This window comes from Pinus tabuliformis, chromosome 6, assembly GCF_031772625.1.
Source record: "Pinus tabuliformis cultivar Carrire ecotype Pingquan chromosome 6, CPIR1, whole genome shotgun sequence".
Lineage (NCBI taxonomy): Eukaryota > Viridiplantae > Streptophyta > Pinopsida > Pinales > Pinaceae > Pinus > Pinus tabuliformis.
Window position 1 is genome coordinate 1,015,003,227 of NC_142292.1, and position 25,621 is coordinate 1,015,028,847.

Genomic DNA, 25,621 nt, shown 5'->3' on the forward strand with positions numbered 1-25,621 from the left:
TTGGGGAATCAACAACAACTTATATAATGTATTCCCCAATTCAATTATTCTTCACTCATTCGCTTTCAGAAACCTAGAATTTGTCCTTTTTGGGTAGGTACATTACTTGATGGGTTTGATAAATTTTAAGTGAAGGAGTCTAGTCGTATTAGATTGGCTCCTTTCCTTCTCTCAATCACTTATTTTCATTTGTGGGATCTCTTTATTTTCCATCCCTTCCAGTTTTTCCATCCTTTATTTTGTATCTTCTTAAGCCTAGAATCACTAGGCAACAATTAGGGAAGCCTACTTCAACGAGCTTGTGGATAAATGCACAAAATGAGACACATGTCCATCTTTAGGATAGTCCAGTTTATGTATCTCTTACTATTTCCTATATTCAAATAGTTGTATCTATCCTTAGTTCAGTTCTATTTGGAATTCATCCTTAGGTTCAGGAAATACTAATTTTTTTAATGAAATTTCATTGAATTATATAAGTTTGCAATCCTTAACCAAGTTCTTTCCTATTTTACAAATCTAAAAAAAGGTTTCTCCTTAGAAGCTTGAATGAAAAGGGTTTCCTCATTAGAGATTGAGGTCATCTCTATTAAATAGAAAATCATCCCAACAATGAAAAAAATGATATCAATGAATCCAAAAGAATTTTGAGAAGTTGCAAAGAGCCAATTCATTTTAATAAGAATGCTCTTCTACAAGCCTACTCTAAGATCAATGAACTATATAAGCATTGTGTCATGTAGCATGCCAATACTATGAATTTGTTGATTTAAAAGAATCAAATGGTTGGTTATCATTAGAAGTTGATAACTTGATTAGAAATTTGATATTAAATCTTCATAAAGACAATATATTATTAACCTCAAATAATAAGGTTAAGCATATTAGGTACCAATTTACCATATAAGTAATTTTTTCAAAATTTTATTTAATCATATTTCTTTCTATCTTTTTTAATTAATTATGGTATATTTTAAATTCTTATATATATATATATATATATATATATATATATATATATATATATATATATATATATATATATATATATATCATTTTACTGGTCTCTTAATGTTTTTACTATATTACCATAATTTTTTATTTTTATATATAATAAGTCAAAAAATGTGTAATTGGTGTATTACTTTTAAATATCATATTATTTTTAATTTATTTATAAATTATTAATCTAATAGTAATTATTATTAATTTACAATAAATTTAACTAATTTGTTTTTTTTTTTTTTTTTGAACCAAAAATGAAAATTTATGGAGAATTGGTAACTTTGATCACATCTACTATCACTATCACATCAAATACAACTGTTTCATAAATGTCACTAATGGATCAAAAAAATACTTTCATAAAATAACATTTATTTAATTGTATATTTTTAAAATATATTAACTTTTACTAAATCAACATATATTATATAAATGTAAGTATTTAAATATTTTTTTTTTCCCTTTGGAAAAAACGTAATTTTCATTGATATATAAAAATTACATGTTGTATATGCATAAGCATATGTTGTAAGAGGCAGTGCCTGTCAGATAATTAAGTTCCAAAAAGAAATCCAAATATTGATGCCTTTTATCCACACAGGGAGGCATCCTTTTCTGATATGTTCATCATATTGTTTTACCAAAAAAAGTAACATAAAAATTGTAGTTATATAGCATGTCCATAGTTCTTGCTGAAAAACTGAGAAAAAAATAAACATATGGATATTTACAGGGGGTAATTTAAAGCAAAAATCCATGATCTAAGCTCCTTGTGAGCTTGCTATAACATCTATGTCCATAGCTCTCGAGTAGCTAGACATTCAATAAAAAGATGTGATGTGGATTCATTATTGCATTTACATAGGTGACACTAGAAAGGGCCATGATGAGCTCGCTTGAGTAGATTGTCTCCAAGGGGGATTTTGTTCTTAAGTATAGTTCACATGAGAAGTCTACTCCTAGCGGGTGGGGGGGGGTTAGCTTCCATAAATGCTTCCACCATGACTCTAGAACTTGTGGGCGATGATCTTTAGCTAGAACTAGATATCCCTCCTTAGGTGTGTATTTCCCTGTTTTTGAGAGTGCCCAGATGACTTCATCTTCTTCCTCACTAATCTGGATATGTGCCTCAGTGAGGGCCCTGATGAAGGTATTCCATTGTTGTGTCCATTGATGGGGAATGTTTAATCTCTGAGCCATTTTCCAGGCTTGCTGAAATGGGGTGGAGCGATCAAAGTCTGCTATGTGGCCAATATGGGTGATGTTGTTGTCTCTGAGGAAAGATCTGAGGTCGTCTGGCAGCCTATATATATTCCCGCATCCAATCCATGGATCCAGACCAATCCTCACTTTCATTCCGGACTGAATTTTCCATGTGATGCTAGCCCTGATGATGTCAAGTGATTTTATTACCGCCTTCCATATAATTGAAACCCCTGAATGTAATCTCTGCGGTTGGCTTATCCAATCCATCAGGTTTGAGGGGGCAATATATTTTGAACAGGCCACCTTAGTCCATAGGCTATTTGTTGTAATAAGTTGCCACCCTAGTTTCACTGCCAGAGCTGTGGAGAAGTCTTCTAATTTCTTTATGCCCCATCCTCCCCATTTCTTGGGCAGATTTAGGGCCTCCCACTTTACCCATGCGAATATTCTACCTGACTGTTGTCCCTTCCAAAGGAATCTGTAGCATAAGGCCTGAATTCTGGATAGTATACCCCGGGGGATCCATGCCAGTGACATCCAGTAAACTGGGTGGCCTCTAGGACAACTTTAATGAGAGTAAGTCTGCCTGCCCTGGAGAGGTATTTGTAGTACCAAATGTTTAGTCTTTTCTCCATTTTGGAAATGAGCTAGGTCCAATCTGTAATCTTGTACCCCAGAGGTTTCAGCTTGTAGCCCAGATATCTGAGTCCATCTTCCAGCCTAAGAAGAGTGTACTGGAACCTTTGCAGCGCATAATGGATTTCATGGGGAGAACATCCTGCCTCTGTGAGGGTCGACTTGTTGCAATTTACAGTCATGCCCGTGGCTATTTGGAATAAAGCAATTGTGTTCTTCATGATTGTCAGGTCTCCAATGCTTCCATTAAGAAATAGAAGGACATCGTCCACAAATAACAGATGAGTCAAAGTGCAATCATCCGTGATTTTTATTCCCTTTAGTCTGCCTCTTCTGAATTCTTCTTTGACCAGCCTACTGAGACCTTCCATTATCAGTAGAAAAAGCAAAGGGGATAGGGGGAACCCTGTCGAAGACCTATTTCAGAATAAAAAAGGGAGAAGCTGCCCCATTGATAAGCACGCTAAAAGATATATTAGTGATGCAGCTCATGATCCATTTAATGAAATCAAAAGGGAACCCTAGGTGGGTTAAAAGCATTCTAATATACAACCAGTTTGCTCTATCAAAGGATTTTGAGAGGTCTACCTTTAGGATCATACCTTTGATTTTCTTGGAGTGCAGAGAGTGTAGTACCTCCTGGGCAGTTCCCACTGCTTCATGGATTTGGCGATCTTGTAGGAAGGAAAATTGCTCCAGCGAAATATACTTGGATAGTATGGGTTGCATCCGATTTGCAATAATATTTGCCACGATCTTATAGATGCAGTTGCATAATGATATAGGTCTGTAGTCATCAAAGGTAGTGGGGTTGTCAGATTTCGGAATGAGGGCGATGAAAGTGGAGGTGAAGGATTCAAGAATCTTTCCACTGGATCTGGAGTGTTCAATGACTTTAAGAAGATCCTCCCCCAGGGTTTCAAAGAAAGTTGAATAGAACTCGATTGACCAGCCGTCCGGCCTTGGGCTCTTGTCCCTCTTAAACCATTTGATTGTGGCTTCTAATTCCCCGATAGTAATCTCCTTCGTCAATTCCATGCTTGCCTCCTGATCCACAAAACGAGGGAATAATTGAGCTACTTGAATTATTTCGACAAGATTTGCAACAGGGGGGGCCTGTAGGTCTGTTTAAAGTGAGAGTTCGCTAAAGAAGCCAACTGAGGGAAAGTATTGACAATGTGACCTTGCTCATTCGAGAGTTTCTAGATGGTATTGATGGCTTTCCTACCATTTGCAAACTTGTGATAGAACTTTGTATTGTCATCTCCCTCGAGCAGCCAGATCGCCCTACTTCTTAGTCTCCATACTTCTTCACGTTCCTTAAGGATTTTCCTTCTGGTGGCATATAGTTCAGTAAGTCTATTCCTTTGATTGATCACTCTGTAGGCCCCTTCCAAGTCTTTTTCAATCTCAACAATTTCCTTCTCAGCATTCAATAGAGTTTGATCATCTTTTATTCTCTTATTGTGGGCCCATGATTTGGATAGTCTCCTTAGCTCAATGAGGTTGTGGGCGAATCCCTTTGTTATGTTCCCACCAGCACCCGGGGTATGCGCCTTCCAGAATTCGTTGATCATTTGATTATATGTGGGGTCCTTAAGCTAAGAGGAGCTGAAATTGAAAGGTCCCTTGGGTTTCCGAGGTCCCCTACTGATTTCCATGAATATAGGTAGATGATCAGAGACCCCTCTCGATCCCACCCATTGTCTATGAAGAAAACCCAAGGTCAAAAGTCCTTCCTTTATAAGGAAACGATCGAGTCTTTGAGCAAGACAGTCCTTGCCGACTCTATTGTTCCTCCAGGTAGGTAAGAGCTTGGCAGAGGGGATGTCCAACAAATTATGGGAGTCCAGAAGATTCTCAAAATAGGCAGATAAAGGATCTAGTTGTGCATGATGTCCCCATGACTCAGAGTGTCCAATGGAGAAATTTAAGTCCCCTCCCATGATTAAGTAATCTTTCTGAAAAGCTTCTGAGCCGAGGAGATGGTCCCAGAAGGCAGGCCTGTGTTGGCAAGGCCCATAAACATTTATGACTCACACCTCCAAGCCCAAATCAGATGAAAAAAGGTCTGCCCCAATATGCCCAAGACCTCCCCAACAGTTACAGAGTTTTATAGAGCGGGTGTTGTATCTCAGGGCTAGGCCTCCATATCTTCCATTAGCATCTATTCTTCCAAATCTCCATCCAGGGAGCATAGCTTCGAGAAGGTGTGTAATGGTGTCAACAGGTCCCAACATTTCTTAGAGGAAGATGACATCAACGAGAAAGGTAATTATCAGTCTGTGGAGGGCTAGTTTTTTTTTTCGGGTCTAGCCAACCCTCTGCAATTGAAGGAGGCAATCTTCATTGAGGGGAGGGGGGGTAGATGAGGGATTTGATGCTCTAAGTGCCCTAAATGGTTGATTGCCTTCCGAAGGTGATCTCGCCTTTGGCCCGTAGTTGAGCCTTTGAGAGGGAGGAGGGTCGACCCCTTGGAAGCTTGGGAGGAAGTGGGGATAAAGATAGATCAAGCCCGATATGATCCGGGGTTTTTAACTTCTACTTGGCCTTGGATCGAGTCTGATACCAAGGGGAAGTAGGGCCAGCAACAGGTATAGGAGTGATGTCAGGGGGGGGATTCGGGAGTGATGGAATGGCGTCAGAGAAGGTGTGATCAGGTGAGGGAGAGGAGACGGCTAGAGAGGATTGAGAGGGAGGGTTCACGATTCCATTTAATAAAAAAGAAACCAGAAATTAAACTAATCCTTCGAAAGCATGTATATTAGAGGGATTAGGAGAGTTTGGAATCATACCCAAAGAAACCACCAACCCCGCAGACGCTCTTGCCCTGGTGAGAGGAGGTGAGGGAGGTTGAAGTGGAGGCCTGCCGCGTTTCTTTGGGGTCCCTGCGAGAGAGTCATGTTTGCATGAGGTGGGTCGCCTTGGCTCCCATATTCTTTGTTGAGGGGCTACTCCCCCTGTTCCTCATCTGACTTTGGGGGAATTGTCCTTCCAACTTCTCCCCTATCCTTGTTTTTAGTGAGAGGGCAGTCCTTGTAGAGATGCCCAACCTTGTGGCATCTCCTGCATCTGAATGGAACCCCTTCATAATCCAGGTTCTACCTCCGAGAGAAGTTCCTCCATTGGATTGTGATATATTCCTGAAGCCCATCACTAGTATCAATGTGTACCAATATTCTTGCATACGCCATCCTTCCTATCGAGAGGTAGGATTTATCATACTCTAAGTAGGTTCCCAGGGAGTTCCCAATACGCCTAAAGATGTCCTCTAACCAGAACTGAAGAGGCAGGCCAGGTAGTCTGACCCAGAGAGGGCTTGCTCCAAGTTGTTCTCTTTCTGGGTCGAAAAGTGGTGTCCACCTCCGAAGGAGCACCGGTGCTTGTTCGATATGCCAAACTGCTGAAAGTACCCAGTTGGTGTGCTCTGCCCTGGTGAAACGAAGCGTGAACCATCCTTTAACAAATGTCTGAACCACCGGTGGTTCGGCTAGATGATGCCCCCAAACCTCCGTGGCCCACTGCTTCAATCTAGTGGCGCTGTAGAAACAGCCCCTGACTCTTCCAACCAGCACTCGCTCAGCTGTGTCCATCGCCTCGCTCCACTATAAATCCTCATCCAAACTCAGGAATACCTCCAAAGCTTTTGGTTTCAGGATCCTTTGTTTCTTCACTTTCTGGGTTCCTTCATCAGGTATGGAATTCTGATGGGTTCCTTAGGTAGGGTCGGTTTCAGATGCAGGGACGTCCAGGAGGGGTTCAGAAGGAAAGATCCCCGAGATGGGAGGGACTTCTGTAATATTCCCAGATGAGGGGGCCGATGAGGGTGACACAGGATGCCTTGGATCAGAGGTGACAAGATTGCTGGTGGTCGTTGCTGAGAGGTCGCGGGAGCAGAGGGAGGAAGGGAAAGATGAGATACCCTCATAGGAGATGCCCAGACTGGGTTCTAGGGTTTGAACCATGAAATTTAGGGTATAAGGAGAAAAAGGCTGAGCAGTGAGGTCTGGAATGGAGGGGGATGCCTCTGAGAGTGTAGCCACCAAGCACGAGGGCCCTGAGATCAAGGGAAGTGAGGCAACAGTGTCGGTGAATTCACAGCCGTAATGGTAGCTGCTTGCTGGGTTTACCTGGGGAGATGTCCAGATGGAGGTACCCGCTAGTGGGTCTTCCGAGTAGTCTACTAGGTCCTCCATAATCGTCGCAATATTCCCGCACCAACTGCCTTCAGAAACCAAGGTCGCTTGTCGCTGTAGTGACCGGGTAACAGATGGGGGTTAGTCGAGGAGGAGGGTAAGGGTAAAACCCAAAGCGGTAAGAATGGAGGAGTGACCATAACGATGCAAATAGGGGCGGAGGGTGAGTAACGGGGCTGGTGTACGGGAGGGCGGTGAGGTGTAGCAGTGTAATCAGACGACCGTAGGCACTGTGCAAGCTGCAGGATTCAGATGAAACCCTAACCCCATCCTAGTCGCCGTTTCTCCTCCATCCCTCCAATTTTTTTCCTCAGCCCCCTAGTATTTAAACATTTTATCTATATTTAATAACAAATAATTATTTCAATTTATAATATAATAATATATTAATATAAATATATCAAATCAATTAATTACACACATATAGAATCACAAAGCTTAAAAGTTGTCACAACTATTCCCATTATTTGATGAATTTTAATACATCATATATATATGGTTTTTCTTTGTCTTTTCATTTGTTTTGTTCATAGAATCAATACATTTCGATTATATATGTTATATATATAATATTTTAATGTTTAATGGTTACTTCTTTTTAACAATTGTCATGTAAACAACGAGCTTTTCCACCCTGTTAGGCTGCATGGGTGCAAAACCCCAGAAATAAGTTGCTCTAGCATGGCTTTGTGTCTCTACATGTACCCACAAATGCATTTTAGCTGTTAATTCTATGCCTCGAGCTCCACACTAAATGGGTTGAGGACAAATGAAAGGTATTTAATGTAACGAGATAAATGGTACAACATATGTTTTCAGCTAGATTTTTTTTTGGCAATACACAATTCCGTTAATAATGCAACTTATGTCTATGTAAACAGTGACAAAGACGGTGGGCCTAAGCAGCCATGAAAGGGAGTCGAGAGAATCTGCAATCAGGATAAGGGTTGCCCTTTCATTGTTTGTTTAGAGTCTAGAGAAATATGCCATGTGACAAAATGACTCGAAGGTGATGTTCTGAATACCTTTTCATTGTAGACGACCAGGGCATAGACATTTACAAAGGAGAAAGCTTATTTTGTGTTCTTGTCTTCTACCGTGAAAACCACCTGATATCTTGTCTTGGAACTAGCTTTTAATATAAAAAAATGTTTGACTAGAATGTACTAAAGCCTCCAGAAGCTCTATAAGAGCTTTGAGCTATACCAGAAATGTTTCTCTAGAATGACCTAGATAGAGCTAAGATCTCCTCTTCTGCTAATTTTGTTTCTTGCAAAAATAAGACTTGCGATTTTTCCATTTTAACTAAATCTTTAACTGCATGGGATTTAATGGGATTTCCTAGCCCCCTGATATTTCAGGATACAACTTTCATTTAAAACTAGAGTCATTTGACTTACCTCTTCCGAACTTGGTGCTCCCATGTACTCTATTACTCACATTCTTGAGAATTTTGTTAATTTGTGGTTGATTTCCTAGCTTGATGTTTTGTTCTGCTTTCGCTTCCGTAACATCTTTCTTGGAAGGAATTCCTCCTTTTTTATATTTTTCCATCTCTTGGCTAATGGAATCGCTTGTCTGGTTAAGCCTCTTCTTAACACTTCTCGTAAGGACCTTACCTGCTCCTTTCACTATTTCGTGGCACTTTGGAGTTGCACCCTCTGGACTTTTATCTCTCTTATTAGACTTTGACAGAGTCATGAAGATATGTTTAATTTGAGATTGGATGTTACTGACATGAGAAATTTCGTTTATCGGTTCTTCCTCTTAAATATCCCCCTCTTCTCTTTCTCCCTTTTCTTATTCAATAATTAGGGCTTCTTTTCCTATATTTGGCTGTGTATGTTCATTATCTTTCTGAGACAAACTTTCATAGGGATTGGATGATTTTGAGGCAAAATTCTGAGCTAGGGTTTTGGGATTTTTATCTTCACCATTTCCCCTATTTCCCCCCTTTTTTGGGTGTCCCATTGATCATCCTGTGCTGGGACCGTTCCATCTCCATTTACAAACTTAGATTCTTACAATCTTGAGCAAAATGCCCATATTCATGGCAACTTTTACATTTAAATGGGATATGATCATAGTCAAACGACTAAATGTAGCTCCACTCCCCTTGGGTCACGACAATCTCAGAGGAAAAACCTTTCTCAAGATCCACTTCCACACAAATTTTAGCACACATGAATTGCTGGCCTTTATATTGTGCACTATTAATGATCCATACTTATGTAGGAACAAAACATAATACAAATATAAACAAAAACATAGAGATGCAGTAGAAATAATTCTTCATTTCATTAATATCAAAGAACTGAAATATGCTTACATACAAAGTGGAAATAAACTAGCTCAGACAATGGTAGCTTATCTCTAAGAAGAGATGTGGTGGCTAGAAGCTTATGAACTGTGTTACAATGAGGCTCAAGGGCCTTTTTATTATTGAACAACAAAGGGAAACCCTAAACAACCAAAACCCTAACCCTAGGAGATGGAAAACCAAGAGTTTATGGGCCCTGTTGGGATTAGTTGGACAACCAAATTTTTGGGGTTGTAACTTGGTCATATGATCTCCATTTGACGCATATGATACCTTTTTAGAAAGGTCTCTATGAGTACTACAATATTTTTTAGAAACACTGTTTAGGGGGTCAAAATAGATCTGCAAGCTCAGGACCTAAAAAATTGCTAAAAATAGTAAATTGTGCTATAATAAGGGAAACTAACGAAACCAGCTGGATGTCTAGGTGGAATAGGTGGGTGGCCACCAATATCAACACAGATCAATCAAGGTACTCATTGATGCCATTACTTGTTTCCTTTAAGAACTCATCACTCCAACAGGAAAATGGTAAGTGAGGAAGCTTAACCCAAATGGGAACGATAGTTGGAATGTCCTTGTCTAGGTTGAAATCCAAGGACCAAGCATTCAGATAAATCCCCTTGGAGCCAAAAAAATACAACCCATTTCAAAAAACTATGTCTCGATCCTCCTTGTACTCGAAGAGAAAGGGAAAAAATCCGTTACCTACTGCATAAACTCAAAGATTCCCTTTCATCATTGATTTCCAAGCCTTTTCATACCACTATTCAACGGAATTGGGTGAAGGCCACATACACATGAACTTCCCAACCAGAGCCCTGTTAGAAAAGGTCAAGGAGGTTTTCCAAAAACTGGGAGGGAGAGAAATTGACGGGTGATTCTCAGACTTCTAAACGAATCTAGTCTGTAGTTCTTTAGGTCTAGGGATACATTTGAGGGATGATCTCAAAGAACAAAAGGAGAACTCCTAATTTCAAGGAGGGGTAAAACCCCCCTCGGGGCCCAAAGCCATTTAAATTCAATGGAAAAGGCACTGACGCTAGCAGAGGGGATAGGGATTCAGGTCGTTGTGATTTAGTTACTATGAAAATTGTAATAAAACACCTTTAACACATTTTTCAAATGCTTTACATGCAAATAGAAATATATCAATTACACCAATTATAACATATAGTAATACTATCCCCATCCACAAAAAACATTTTCATTGGGGCGTTTAATCAAACAGTTTTTATGCAATGAATCATTAAACCATTTAGGCATTTCTTCAAACACTTTGCATGCAAACTAATATAGCAACTTCATCAGGGAATATATCCTAAATTATAGAAGGCCAAGTTATGAAAATTGAACCAGATGATTAGTGGTAGTTCCCCCCCATTATTATCCAAGTTTCAACCTCTGGGACCGACCAGATGAAAAGTTATAGCAAAAATTCCAACATGACCTATTCAATGCATGATTTTAGGAGCATCCAAGAAGCTCAACTTCGTCTGATCATATCTCCTAAAATATAGTGATCCAAGATCTAAAAGTTGGACTAGATAATAAATGATATTTTCCCTCACTATGGTATAAGCCTTATCTTTTGGAACTTCCAAGAAGATAAGTTATATCAGAAATTCCAACATGACCAGTTTGATGCATTATTTTAGGAGCATCTAGGAATCTCAACTTCCTCTGATCATATATCTTAAAATATCATGACCCAAGATTTGAAAGTTGGACAAGATGATCAACAAGATTTCCCCTCACATTAGTCCAAGTTTCAAATTCTAAAACCTCCTAGAAGAAAAGTTATAGAAAAAATGACAACATGACTTGTTTAAAGAAGCTTTTAGGAAGCCTATTTTCCTCAACCAATGTTGTTAGAAAATTTAATAAATATAAAAAACTACGGCTAAATAGTATAACAACTACATACATAATAAATTTGATGAAGGGTAAATGCATGTACATATAAAATTGTTGAAAAGAGAAGTTAAATAACCATGCATAAGAGATATTTATCTCTTTGTTTAGAATTTTCATTCCTTGGCTACACCCATAGACATTCAAAAATAACAATATAGGCATGCACAACAAAAGGGATTCCTTCTCTAATATTTGCAGTCCCTTGGACCTCCCTTCTTTAGTGCTATTTGTGCCACAACTCCCAATCCCTAGAGCCATCCAGTCCAAGGAAAAGCACTACGATACATTCAATTCCCGTTACACAAGTTGCAAAAAATTCTCATGCCAATTTGAATTTTTGAGTGAGAGAGGGAAAAAACGAGTGTATGACAAGAGTAATGGAGTGATGCTGAGAACAAAAAGGCAAAAAGAAAAGGCTCCTTAATGGCTTTTCTATTTCATTTTTATAAATACACCTTGACCTTTCATCTTCCCAATCATCACATTAAGAGAATTATTAATTCAAGGCATGTTTTTCCTCTTAAGTCAAGTTTTCCCCTTCCTAAGGCATCATCATTTTTTTTCCATCCCCTTTCTTCAGCTCAAGCAATTTTTAACAAAAATAAACATTACATCATATAACAAAGTTTGACATCATAACATTAATTCTGACACCCCAACATTATATATTCTTAATTACATTACAAACTTTGGGGAAATGAAAGGGGTATTACAATCCCCTACTTTAAGGAACATCATCCTTAGTGTTCTACTATTTGTAGAACAATTGTATGTGGAAGAATGGATATGGCACTTTCATATCAATGACATTTTACATCTCCTTAAATGCCACTTCAAGCAATGCCTTTCATTTTTCATGGTCTAGTTACCTCAAGACCTCCAAGCATTCCAACACATTCCTACATGGTTGTAGGTTGCTTCACAAGGATTCCGCAGGGAACATGTTTAGCTCATTGTTTTCATGGACACACCTAATTAGTTCATGATCATAATGAGTATGTACATGAATCTTTGAAAACCAATTCGTTCAAGTCTCCCCTTCCTTGCAGTGACACACCTTCCAAGTTCAGATATCCCCTTCCTTGCCTCCCTAGCCCCTCAAGTGATCCATTCCTTGGCAAGGATTCCTCACACAAGAAGAGTCTTGAGATTTATGGAGTCTTACATCCAAGGCATCCCTTTTGCTTTCTCTAAATAGCACAACGAATTTGTCATAACATAACTCATGGTGATCAATGTATGTCATAGTGTTCCAGTGTCATGATAGTGGCGTTGTCCCTATTATTTTTAGCTTCACAACCATAATCTATCCTTCCTAGATAGACCATCATATCACCAATGTCACAAGCATATTGTTTCCATGAGATTAATCATAATAATTTAAATCAAATATTCTTCCTTTTTCTTTTATTTTCTAAACTTGCTTCATATAGGAATCAAATTTCATAAATATGAGATTCTTCTCATGATGTTTGACTCATGCATATGGTAGCACTCATCCTTGAATATCATAACTAAGGCCATTTGAACTACAATTTGTACTTTCAATCAACCATACAGTGATAAGTGTTCACATATAAAATATTTTCATTTCAAGATTTAGAACATCTCTTTGAAGTGATCTCATAATTATTATACACATAATAATTCAATAACTTTCAATTGATTTAAAAATAAATTGAAATGAAGCTATCATTGCATTATTTATTTGCATCACAATCATTCCAAGCATTCCATAATGCATTCAAACATTTATTCCAAAAACCAAAGGGTCAAAATTGAAAGATACATATCTCTAAATTCATGAGTAATTAGCTTCCACTTTGCTTTGCAGGATGAGGGATTCATGCCACTCATTCCACTACTCAACAATTCCTCAAAATTATTAGAAGCTATTTATTTTCATGACATTCAATCATGCAATTGATTGTCTCATACAAGCATGCATGCACTCAATGCACCAAGCATATGTACCATCATGATTCATAATATGAGTGTCATGACCAAATCATGCCATAGTAACTCATGGATGCATCACAAATATTCTAGCAATCTTTTCACACTGAAATATTCTTGCCTTTTCCATTACCCATTAGGTATTAATGAGAAGCTTGCTATCATATATCAACAATTGCATACAATTTCGCATTAACTAGGAAAAACCAATCCTTCAATTACATGTTCTGTACCAACAAACTCAACATTATATAATAGAATAATTTGTCTCAAGCTTAGACACTATTGGGCCAATACTCATGGACTCATGAACACAATTCCAATCCCTACATTTTCTTCATACATCCCACATTTTCGTGCATTCTCTCAATGCATTAGAATATATATTTTATCTCATGAGTGCATTACTCATTCATTTAATCTTTGTTCAACATGGACGCTCAGTGTATGCACACACTATTAAGATTTCATTAATTCTTTTTGTGCTGACAATTTTCTGCCATAACCATGCCAATTCTTGGGCTTCCATACAATACATGCATTAATTTTAAAAACAAAAGATCTCAATTTTAGCTTAAAGCAAATTTTAACCAATTCCTTTACCTTTTACCTTTGCTTGCTGCTTTCCTTACTTACTTGGCTACCATCACATGCATTCTCAAACCAAGATGTTTTCAAGCAGTTCAATTGGCTTCTTACCATAATTGATGTTGCAACATTCAAAAACCCTTGAAATGATCTCAACCTCACATATTAGTTACAACTCTATCATTTCATCTCTTGACGCACAAGTTTCAATGAATATTCATAAAGAAAATTTGCACTATGTATCCAATTTACACATTTAAACAATGTCTTCAATCATGCACCCAAACATGTGCATATACATCTTGTCATGCATGTGCCATATTTGCACATTTTCCATGCTATTCATACACATTTACTTTTAAATTTGATTTCCAGCCTCTCTTGTTTTCAATCATCCACATGACAAGTCTCATAAGCATCAAGCATAAGCACAATACTTTATTTCATGTGCTAGTTAACAACAAAATATTACTCTTGCACACTTTCCTTATGAACATTCTATGTGACATGGATTTCATTAGCTAACCTTACTGTATTACCTAAAACATAGCAAGTGCCACTTTCTATTTTCTTTCCATTCATGCATTCATATTATTTTCATAAATAAAATTTATCATCCAAGCACAATTTTCAGTTAAGGGAAACTCACTTCTCAAACCATTTTCATAGGTGTGACTTCACTATCCATCTAGCTCGTATTGACCTAGTCAATCCCTCCTTGACTGATACTTTATCCACATTTGGCCTCTAACACAACGTTGTAAGGTATGCTTCCAAGCTCATTAGGAATTTCATTACATGAATAAACATGCTACTTTTATTAAACAAAGAAATATATTTTCTCAAATTCTTAGTAGGCTCACAACCCAATTTTTTTCCTTGTAATAGCTATGGGGTCCCTCCCCCTTGCACTCTTGTGCATATCAACTGTCTCAACACACATTATATCTATACAATTATCTTAGAACATGATCATTCCTTCATGCAATCTCACAAGCATATACTCATATCATGCACTTAATCAAGCATTCAAACAATGCTTTAAGTGTGCATAAAATTCAAGAGTCATAATCAATCATTTCTAGAACAATTATCTGGAGAAAACCATTAACTGGTAATAACCCTTTTATTTTCTCTTAGATATAGGATCTACTTCTCTTATTTTGTTCAATAGTGGGCAATTCTCAGCTTAGGCCATGAATCCACAAAGTCATTGGCTCACCAAGAGCCAAGTATGATATAAAACCAATATTGAACACAAACAAGGCCAAAGTACCAACCTTGACAACCTCCAACCCATCAGCCCACTCGACCCAAGGTAGTGCACCCACCTTCTCTGATCACAACAATCCCTCGAGCTGTGCCACTATCCTTCTTGGGTCTCCAACTTGGGTTGGCCAAGGATGTCTCAGATCCTTGTGGCTTATAGAAGTTTCATCTTCCTTTGGGGCTTCAAGTACTCTCCAAACCCCCCTCACAAACACTTGTCCCTACACATGTCCCTTTATGACTCCAATATTCCACAAGGAAATGCAAGGAGAAGTGCACTCACAACACTGTCACAACATGCATAGGTGCCACTTGTACCATTATCTCATTAGCACCTTATCTTCCATAGCCTTGATTCCACAAAACTACATGCAACACCTTTGTTGGCTTCCCAATCATGTTATCAACATGTTCCTGGTTACATGTTCACCATTAACCATTATTAGTTATCTGAATCATGTTATGACAACTGACTACTCCAAGTCTTTATGCATGCACATCCATTACTGTATGCACCTAGCATATCTTCATGCATCTAGCATATCATTATTTAATATTTATTCAATGGACATGCATCTTTGAACTATTTCATCTCTTGAATTTTTATCATGCCTATGCTAGTACATCAACCTATGACAACTTCTCAAAACATTAAAGAAAAGTATTAAAAACAGAAAGAGATAAGTTAAGAGATTCCCCCTCATAGTTATGGTTGCATCACTCAGCCATAAACTTTTGCAATTTCTTTGGACTACTCTAGGGAATATAGTCAACATCCTACATGTTTATCTTGCTACATCAAACTCAAGTCAGTCTTCAAGTAACATTTGTGTATTAATATATATATAACAAATAATTTCACATAAGTAGATATGCATGCATAGATATTAATTTAAAACTTAAATTCTTTCCTATACTTGATCCCATCCAGGTTCAGTGCTAAACCTTAGCTCTGATACCACTTTGTCACATACCCAGTTCCCTCAATGACTTACAAAGGTTACAAGGTACCCAAAATTTTCTTTTTCTTTTTACTAGTTTGAAAATAAGCTTTGATACCACTTTGTCAAATGCCCCTACTAAATTTATCCTAACCACATTTCCAAAATATTGACTTTAATTTCTCATACATTTTGTAAAACACTTTACATGTAACCCTTTCTTCAAAAACTTTGTATACAACCAATTAAGTAGTCTTTTTCTTGTAGACATTTTTTCAAATATTTTGTATGAAATCAAATAAGAAACATTGCTCTAATTCCACTTGTAACATACTAACTGAAATATACCACTCAATCATGCAACTTTTGATTTCTATCTTTGAGGTATTTTATCAAATAGTTTGTATGCAAATTGTAATAAAACACCTTTAAAAAATTTATTCAAATGCTTTGCATGCAAATAGGAATAGATCAACTACAATAGTACTATCATAAAACAATGCTAACATACAACAATACTATCACCATCCATAAAACAAAATTTTCATTGGGGCATTTCATCAAACAATTTGTATGCAATGAATCATTAAACCATTTAGGCATTTCTTCAAACACTTTGCACATAAACTAATATAGAAACTTCCTTGGGGAATATTTCCTAAATTGTAGCAGTCCAATTTCTAAAATCTAAACTAGATTATCAATGGGAGTTCCCCTCACTACGATCCAAGTTTCAACCTTTGGAACCTCCCAGATGAAAAGTTATAGCAAAAATGCTAGCATGACCTATTTGATGCTTGATTTTAGTACCATCTAGGAAGCTTGGCTTCCTCTGATCATATCTCCTAAATTATCATGACCAAATATATGAAATTTGGACCAGATGATTAGCAAGATTTCTACTCAAGATAGTCTAAGTTTCAACTTTTAGAACCTCCTAGAAGAAAAGTTATAATATAAATGACAACATGAATTGCTTGATGCATGATTTTAGGAGCATCCAGGAAGCTCAACTTCCTCTAATCATATATCCTAAAATAGTGTGACCCAAGATTTGAAAATTGGATCAGATGTTCAATGGGATTTCCCCTCGCTATGGTCCAAGTTTTAGCTTCTAAGACCTTCTAGAAGAAATGTTGTAACAGAAATTCCAACATGACCAATTTAAATAAGGATTTAGGAAGCATATCTTCTTCAGCTGGTGTTGTTACAAAATTTAATACATATAAAAAGCTACACAAAAATAGTATAACAACTACAACCATGATAAATTTATTGAAGGGTAAATGCATGTATATATAAACTTCATAAGAAGAGCAATTAAACAATCATGCATAAGAGATATTTATCTTGAGTCAAATCCTTTGCAATTTGGAACTGAAAAAGGGTGAGTCGTTCTCCACCCAACCATAGGCTCAACTATGTTGCAATGTTTCTCATAGTTGGCCACCCCCGAGCTAGATATTGATACCTTGAAGGAAAAAATAAACTTAGGGATTTAACACACAATTTTTAGACCAGATTTAACATAAAAAGTGAAGGCCACTCTCCTCCACACATAGGAAAGAATCTCATTGTTCAACCTTTCCATTCCTTTACCAGGTCCATAGACATTCACAAATGAAAATGCAAGTATGAACAACCCAATGGAGTCCTTCTTTGATCTTTGTAGTCCCTCAACCTTCCCTTCTTCAGTGTTCTCTATGCCACAACTCCCAAATTATCCTTAGAGCCATCAAGTCCAAGGAAAAATCACTACAACACATTCACTTCCTATACACAAGCTATCACCAATTCTCGTGCCATTTCGAATTCCTAAGTGAGAGAGAGAAAAAATGAGTGTATGAGAAGAATAATTGAGTAATGTTCATAAAAAAAAGGTAAAAAGGAAAAGCTCCTCAATGGATTTTCTCTTTCATTTTTATAAATACACCTTGACCCTTCATCTTCCTAACCATCACATTAAGGGAATTATTAATTCAAGGTATGTTTTTCCTCTTAAGTCAAGTTTTCCCCTTCCCTAAGGCATCCTAATATATTGGTTGTCCCCTTTCTTTAACTCTAACATTTTTATTAATAAAAATAAGCATTACATCATATAATAGAGTTTGACGTTATAGATTTAATGCTGACACTCCAACATTATATGTTCTTAATTACATTACAAAATTTGACATAATGAAAGGGGTGTCACATTAGGTGTGGGTGGATTTCCTACATGTTGGTGTGTTTTTTTACATACATAAGTGACATACTCATTCTTATAATAGACACACACATAAGTGCATGTGTTTTTTATTGATGTTATGTATGTGAGTTCATTGCTTATGTACACGAGTACACCTCTCATGTGCATGAGTTTATCGTTTATGTTAAGTGTGTCTTTTATGTGCATCATGCAACCCTTATGTGCAAGTGTATGTAACTTAATATGTTAGTTATGTCACACTTGTGTGTGTGAGTGTGTTATTTGTATGTGAAGAGTATTCCATCACTTATATTATGCATGTGAGTGTGTTGTTTATGTGCATGAGTGTATCTCTTATGTCAACATGGTACTTATGTTAGGTGCATTGCTTATGTATGTGAATACATCACTTATTTTTGTTTTTGTGCCACTAATGTGCATGAGTGTGTTGCTTATGTTAGGAACTTCACTTATGCATGCAAGTGGTCACTTATGTGGTTAGTGCATTGCTTATGTGTGTTTGCATCACTAATATATTTTGGTGCATTACTTATGTTAGGGCGTCACTTATGTGTGAGAGTGTGTTGCTTATGGGCATACATGCATCATTTATATGTAAAAGAGTGTCACTTATGAGTGCAAGCACAATGTTTATGTTGGGTGCATAACTTGTGGCATGTGTGAGTGCATTTCTTATATGCATGAATGCACTACTTATGCGAGTGTGTTTCTTATGTTAGGTATATTTCATATGTGATATGTGCATATCTTATGTCACTTATTTTAGGTGCATCACATGTCCATGAATGTGTCACTTATGTTAGTTGTGTCACCTATTGTCATGAGTGTGTCACTTATGTGTGTGAATACTTCTAAGCTTATGTTATGTGCATCAATGCATTTCTTATGTACATGAATTTATCACTTATGTGCATGAGAGAATTTCTTCAGATAGGTACATTGCTTATGCTAGACACATTGACTTGTGTGTAAGTATGTTGCTTTTGTGGTTGGTGCAACCCTACATGTTATGTTGCATCACTTATGTGTGTTGATGCATTGGTTATGTGCATTATCCAACATTTATACAATGCATGTTGTCAACCTATGAGATTGTGCCATTAATGAGTGTGAGTGCATCATTATGCTAGGTGTGATGCTTTGTGTGTGAGTTTGTAGCTTATTTGTATAACTTATATTGCTTAAGTGAAACTATTCCATTTCACACAACCTTGACATGCTAAAATGCCAATTTGTTGAAATTTGGAAAACACCCAATTTTACTTTCTCCATGAAGCCTTATGGGTATGAGCCTATTACCAAAAAATCATGAAATGGAGGCACCACTTTCAAACTTTAATGCTAACAACATAAGTTAATGTTCAATCTTATAATTTATATTTTACTTCTATTAACATTAATAATATAAAATTAAAGTTAAATAAATAAGTATGAGCTACATCATCATAAAAGTAATAATTACCTTAATTACCTTACCGCTTGCCCATTATAGCCTTAGTAGAGTTAATATGTCATTAGTCTAGTATTTATAGGTTAGAAGTTCAAATAATAGTACAATAATATGATGCAAATGATATTCATGACTTTGGAAATGTGACACTTGATCTAATTTTGTAGCGTTTTTTTTTCGTAAAGAGACACCAATAAGACATAAAAATAGATGCAAAACCAATGCAAAAAGAGAAAATCGATACACAATTTACATAAAATCGAAAGTTAGACATAAATGAATTTAAAAAGGGATGCTAATGGATACAAGAAAGGATATAACCTTTTTGTATCCATGTAACCAAGCACCTTACACTTGAGCATGTATGAAAGGATATGATAGTCTTCAAGGCTCAAGGTCATTCAACAAGAAGGCTTGAATCCATTATAATAAGATATTCAATATGAGCTGAACATGTCACTTATGGGAATTGATTCTGGATGGGGAGGATAACAATCATGCTTCCTAACTGCCCAAGATAAATCCAAATGACAAAAATATGTCACCTATAATTCCCATCCTAATCTCTTTTGTTTTTTTGTTTCTTGAAACAACATTAAAAAAGTGATAAGAAATTATAGATTCAATACTAACTTGCAATGCTTCAATATTGAAAATAAAATTACCACTATAACAATATAAAAAACCAAAACATACAACGAAAAGTAACATACAAAAGCTAGGAAAATAGGGGGCACATGCACATACAAGGATGAATCACACTTGCATATCTTGGTATTTAAGGAAGTTTATCCAATAATCACACTAATTAGTTAGTTGAATAGTTTTTTTTTTTTTTTTTTCGTATAAAAACGACGTGTAATTTTATTCATTAGAGAAGAAAAAATTGCATTTTGCATATGTGTAAACACATTCCAAAAAAAACAAACTGAGAAAATGATAATCGCCATCCATAAGAACCCAGGAGGGCCAACATTAAATCTATGGAAAAAAATGGTCCAAGGAATAATGTAAAGCTCACCCATAGGCGACCATCATTACAAAATGGGTCTAAAAACCCCTGCAAAAATTTCCCACAAAAGGGGCAAAAAACAACTCGTAAAAGGTTGGCCGAAAAACCCCAAGAGGCAAGACAGGACAATGAGGAATCCTCATGGAATAACAAACAAGGACCATAACCATGTAAGCCCATACAAACTATGCCAAATACTGGGTAACCAACAATGGATGGATCAGGAAACAAACACCAACACAACTAATGGCCAGAACTGTGGCGAGCAGAAGTGTAGGATCCATTTGAACAAGAGCATTGGCGACGATGAACAAGAAGGGCGGCGAGGTGATAGTGATACCAAAAAGATCCTCGACCAAACTAAGTGACAACATGCCAATGCCAAAGACGATGGCAACAACAAGGAACCTACCGAGGAAAGACCGCAACGAAACCACAGACACCTAAACACATCGATAAACAGATAGGAACACCAACAAAGACGACGTCGACACATCTGCAGAAGGAAACCACGACTTCAAATGAACAAAGGCACGAACTAGTGGGCATAGGTCGTTAGGGTTCCAACTGCCAAGCTCCCCGCTCTTTCAACCCCCCAATTAGTTATGTAGTTAAATGATATGAAACACATATAAGAAAAGAGAAACCCTTATGTATAATAATCACATTGAGTAATCACTTGGTGGTATAATGAAAAGATATGAAATGCATATGAGAAGGGGAAACCATTATTTATAATAATAATGATGCAAAAAGGACTAACTTAACACTTAAGTCTTTAATAAAGTTATAAGCCCTTACTATATTACTAAAATGAGTTTTTTGAAATTATAACATGATTGAAAAGTCATGAATTTATATCCAAATAGACTTATTACATAGAATTAAATATGTAATAAGATTATTGTAGTTAGGTATATAATATTATTTCATTTTTTTTCTTTCCATTTATTATTTATTTTAGTTTACCCCTAGTTAAAATCTTTTAACTATATAGGAAATGGTTGTTGGATAAAATTGATCCTAACTCATTCTCTAAGTTTATAAGGATAACTCCCTCATATAAAGTGCTAATTCATTTTCTTAATCTATTTTGAAGTAGTTAAGGCATACACTAATTTTAATTATTTCTTTTATAATTTTTATAAAATATTTCCTCGATGAGAAATATAAATCCCTTTGCTAGTCCTCATTTGAAGAAATAACTCATTTTCTAAGTTTATAAGGATAACTCTCTCATATAAAGTGTTAATTCATTTTCTTAATCTATTTTGAAATAGTTAAAGTATGCATTAATTTTAATTATTTCTTTTATAGCTTTTATAAAAGATTTCCTCAATAAGAAGTATCAATCCTTTTGCTAGTCCTCATTTGAAGAAATAACTTTAGTTTGAGTGGCTTGAGTAATCTATTTAATTTCATTTTTGACATCCATTTACTTAATATAATTTATGACATTTGTTAAATGACAATATACCATTATAGTTTTATCCTTGTTTTTACTTTTTAGATTAATTTTTATTTTTTACTTTTCAATTTTTCATTTTTACTTATTAATTTTTTTATGAATTTACCTGTAGAATAATAGAATTTTGCATTTAAAAATAATTGGTTATTAATTTTTTTTAACTTTCTAATTTTATTAGTCAATTTGATTTAGATTTTTACCATAATCCATTTGCAAAATCTAGTTCATATGATATTATATTATATTAATTAATTCATAGGAAAAAAGAGAGGAAATTATAAGATGAAAAAGTTGTTTGCATCCATGATAAAGAGCAACCAGCCAAAACACATGGGCATAATCCTCTCTCAATTAAGTCTGAGACACCTTCGGAGTCCATGTAGAGTTTTAAACGGGAAAGTGAACGACACCAAATATCAACTAAGTAAAAGCAATTATCAAATCTATATACTAACAAATTAAGAAAACCAGAATACTTCAAGAGAACCAAAGAGTTCAATAATTAGCAACTTTTCCAACTGTCTCTGTAACTGCCTGCGTCCTCTCAAGGGTGCTGAAAGCAAACGTATAAATCGCTAAGTAAAATATGGCGTTTTTGGGTTTGCTTAATAGGCCCCTGCAATTCTCAAATATATACAGGCTCGCTTTCCATGCTCTCTAACAGTTAGACAGGATCCCCAAGCCATTCTGATCTCTGCAACAACAATATATATACATAAAACATCCCAATTTCCTTCTCAACATGGAAGGTGGACTGGTTATTCCTAAACCCTTTACGATCAATATTAAGCCACCAGGGAGGGATTACAGTGCTCTTGCACATCAAGCTGCACGAGCACGCTTAATGAATAAGTTTACAGGGCCTCGAAATGCTATAAAGACAGCCAAAGGTACAAATATATGGAAAAGATCAAATTGTTGCATAGTATATTTGATTTGCACTGCTTCTGATATTGGAGATAAGAAGACATTTTTTTGGGGTTTCATTTTTGAGTTTGACAGTTGGTTAAGTGTGGCTTGAGAAATTGCCAGGGGCATTGGATCTGTTTACACCAATTCATACTTATGATTAGATTTGTGTTTATGGGTTTCAATCTGATATCCAAATCATTTTCTAATTACATTAGTTTTGGTCACACCAATCCAATTACATCAGTTCTTTCACACCCATTCATATTCATGGTTCGATTTGTTTTCATAGATAAAGTGTCTTAACATAACAACTTATCACTAACTACACTTTTTCGACATCTAATATTTGTTAACTACATTTTATATCTCTTTGATATCTAATACCTTAACAGAACACCATATCACTAATCACTCTTAACAGAACACCATATCACTAATCACTATCTACCTTTGGTTAAATAAATAAAAATATTTACTAGCATGAGATCCCTATAAATAAAAGAACCTCAAAGTTTCAAACTAAGATCTAATTTAAACCTGGTTCTATACTACTTTGTTTGTAGTTGTTTAAACTTTGGATATGAATCCTAACAGAAATCTCCAACCTGTTGAATGTTGCTGCAGCGTTAGTGAAGGCTGAGAGGCACAGGGAAGCGTTGGAGCATTTGTGCAATTACTTAGAGAAGAGAAGGATACTGGATGGATGGGAAAAAGATCTTCAGGATTTGATGATAACACTGTTAGAGGGATGCGTGGAGACGCAGAGTGCATGGAAAGCGAGGCGGGCATTGGCTCGGTATCGTTGCATTTGTGTGGCAGGCAACGCCTCTGTGGATCCTGTGGTCGAATATTTTCTCGAGGCATGTCGTATCAAGGCCGACAGAGGCCTGAAGAGCTTGAAACGCCAAGGGCTTGAGTTGAATCTGGAGAATTTGGGGGCCAATTTTGACCAATTTACGCGCCAAGATCATTTTGCTCTGTTTGAGGGTCACCAACGCAACTCTGCAACCAAGAGTTGGGCTACGAGTTGGTTTGCTTTTGCGTGGGAAGTTCATCGGCTGCTCTTGGATGTATTCAAAAACCATTCTGCTTTTGAATCTGCTTATAATGTGAGTGAAAATCCCTTAATTTTTCCTAATTGTAACTGAGAATTTCAATGGGTTCATAAATACTGAAATCAATTGCCACGTGTGTTCCATGGTTTATCAGATCACTGTACAGCGTGTGCTCAATTTCTGCTTGACATACAGGCGGGTGGATGAATTTTATGACATTTGCAATATAATTCGTTATCATCTGAAAATTCTCGTTAATACCTCACCGCACAGGCTAAGAATTCTTTCCTTGAAAGATGTCCGGACTGCTCATAATTATCTAACGACCAGATTGGTGCAATTGGGTATTGCAGTGGAGCTCGAGCAATGGCAGGTTTGCTATAAAATCTAAAGTGGGCCATATTTATGTTTGCATATTGCTTCTTCTACAGCCTGGTATGTGTGATTAGGTCTACGTTTTATGTGGAGTTGACAACTGTTTAGAAAAAAAAATGATATTTGCTAGCAAATCAAAAAATATACTATCTTGCGGCAGAGCAACACACTTGAAAAATTAAAAAATTGATTATGAATAATTAAATTAAATATATCTGGAAATTTAATTAAATTTTATTTGAATAGAATCAAATTTTATTTGAATAGAATCAAACCCGATTGAAAAACAAAACAGATAACATAAGACAATATATTAACATTAGACACTTCTGAAATGGAAACTAATCCAACATCTAATAGTAGAGCTTCTTTGGATAACATATTTGCCATGGCATTATTTTCCCAATATGTATCTAGAACTTGCACAATGCCCAACATCTAATAACAAAGCTTCTTTGGGGTAACATATCTGTAATGACATTATTTTCCTTGTATGTATGAAGCACTTGCACATCATCATATTGTCCCACCCTTTGCCATGGCATTATTTTCTTTCTATCTATGAAGAACTTGCACATCATCATGTTGCTCTGGGAGATGACAGATTTTCCTTTGCCACGATTCTAAATGAAAGACTCTTAAGTCAGCGCTTCCCTTGAACCAATCCACAAGGACTTTTGAATCCCCATACAATCTGAATAATTTTGCTTGCTTTCAAAGGACAATCTTCATGGCACACCACATAGCAAGGAGTTTAGTTGTAAAATTTGAAAACAATGTATATATCATATAAAACAAAAATAATTTTTTTTAGTTAAAACATTTATTGGTGTGTTGCTTAAAACCAACATAGATCCATCTTAACTCGGTTCTACCAAGAATTGAGAGGAATCAAATCTGCAAACTTTTCCTCAAGTTGCATTCTGCAAACCTTTCTTCAAGTTGCATTTTGAGAGATTTGATCCCTCTTGGTGCTTGGTAGATCCAGAGTTAGGATGGATTTATGATGGTTTTAACAAAATGCTTGCTGAATGTAATTTGATATTTCAAAAAAGAATCAAATCTGCAAACTTTTCCTCAAATTGCATTTTGAGAGATTTGATCTT

At 36.3% G+C, this 25,621-nt stretch overlaps 3 protein-coding genes across 3 annotated transcripts in view; 1 reads left to right on the forward strand and 2 right to left on the reverse strand.

Annotated features, from left to right (window-relative positions):
- The window catches only part of LOC149262430 (alcohol dehydrogenase-like), a 132,068-nt gene extending 128,850 nt beyond the window's left edge, over positions 1 to 3,218 (reverse strand). Inside the window, exons 1-2 of the mRNA XM_089379274.1 lie at positions 2,884 to 3,218; positions 2,664 to 2,802 (exon numbers count right to left, since the gene is read on the reverse strand). Coding sequence (XP_089235400.1) covers positions 2,664 to 2,802; positions 2,884 to 3,218 — 474 coding nt within the window. The remainder of the gene's footprint in view (positions 1 to 2,663; positions 2,803 to 2,883) is intronic.
- A 2,730-nt stretch (positions 3,219 to 5,948) lies between these two features.
- On the reverse strand, positions 5,949 to 6,440 carry LOC149262431 (uncharacterized). The gene has a single exon (XM_089379286.1). It carries the CDS (start codon positions 6,438 to 6,440, stop codon positions 5,949 to 5,951), a length of 492 nt encoding a protein of 163 aa, XP_089235412.1.
- A 16,475-nt stretch (positions 6,441 to 22,915) lies between these two features.
- On the forward strand, positions 22,916 to 24,531 carry LOC149262432 (eukaryotic translation initiation factor 3 subunit A-like). Its single transcript, XM_089379306.1, has 3 exons — positions 22,916 to 23,063; positions 23,680 to 24,194; positions 24,295 to 24,531. Exons 1-3 carry the CDS (start codon positions 22,916 to 22,918, stop codon positions 24,529 to 24,531), a joined length of 900 nt encoding a protein of 299 aa, XP_089235432.1.
- The last annotated feature ends 1,090 nt before the right edge of the window (positions 24,532 to 25,621 follow it).

Coding starts and splice junctions, on each gene's coding strand:
- LOC149262431 (XM_089379286.1), bottom strand. CDS start 6,440: ATGGACACAGCTGAGCGAGTGCTGGTTGGAAGAGTCAGGGGCTGTTTC.
- LOC149262432 (XM_089379306.1), top strand. CDS start 22,916: ATGGAAGGTGGACTGGTTATTCCTAAACCCTTTACGATCAATATTAAG. Junction 23,064..23,679: donor TGCTATAAAGACAGCCAAAG/GTACAAATATAT, acceptor GAATCCTAACAG/AAATCTCCAACCTGTTGAAT. Junction 24,195..24,294: donor CTTTTGAATCTGCTTATAAT/GTGAGTGAAAAT, acceptor ATGGTTTATCAG/ATCACTGTACAGCGTGTGCT.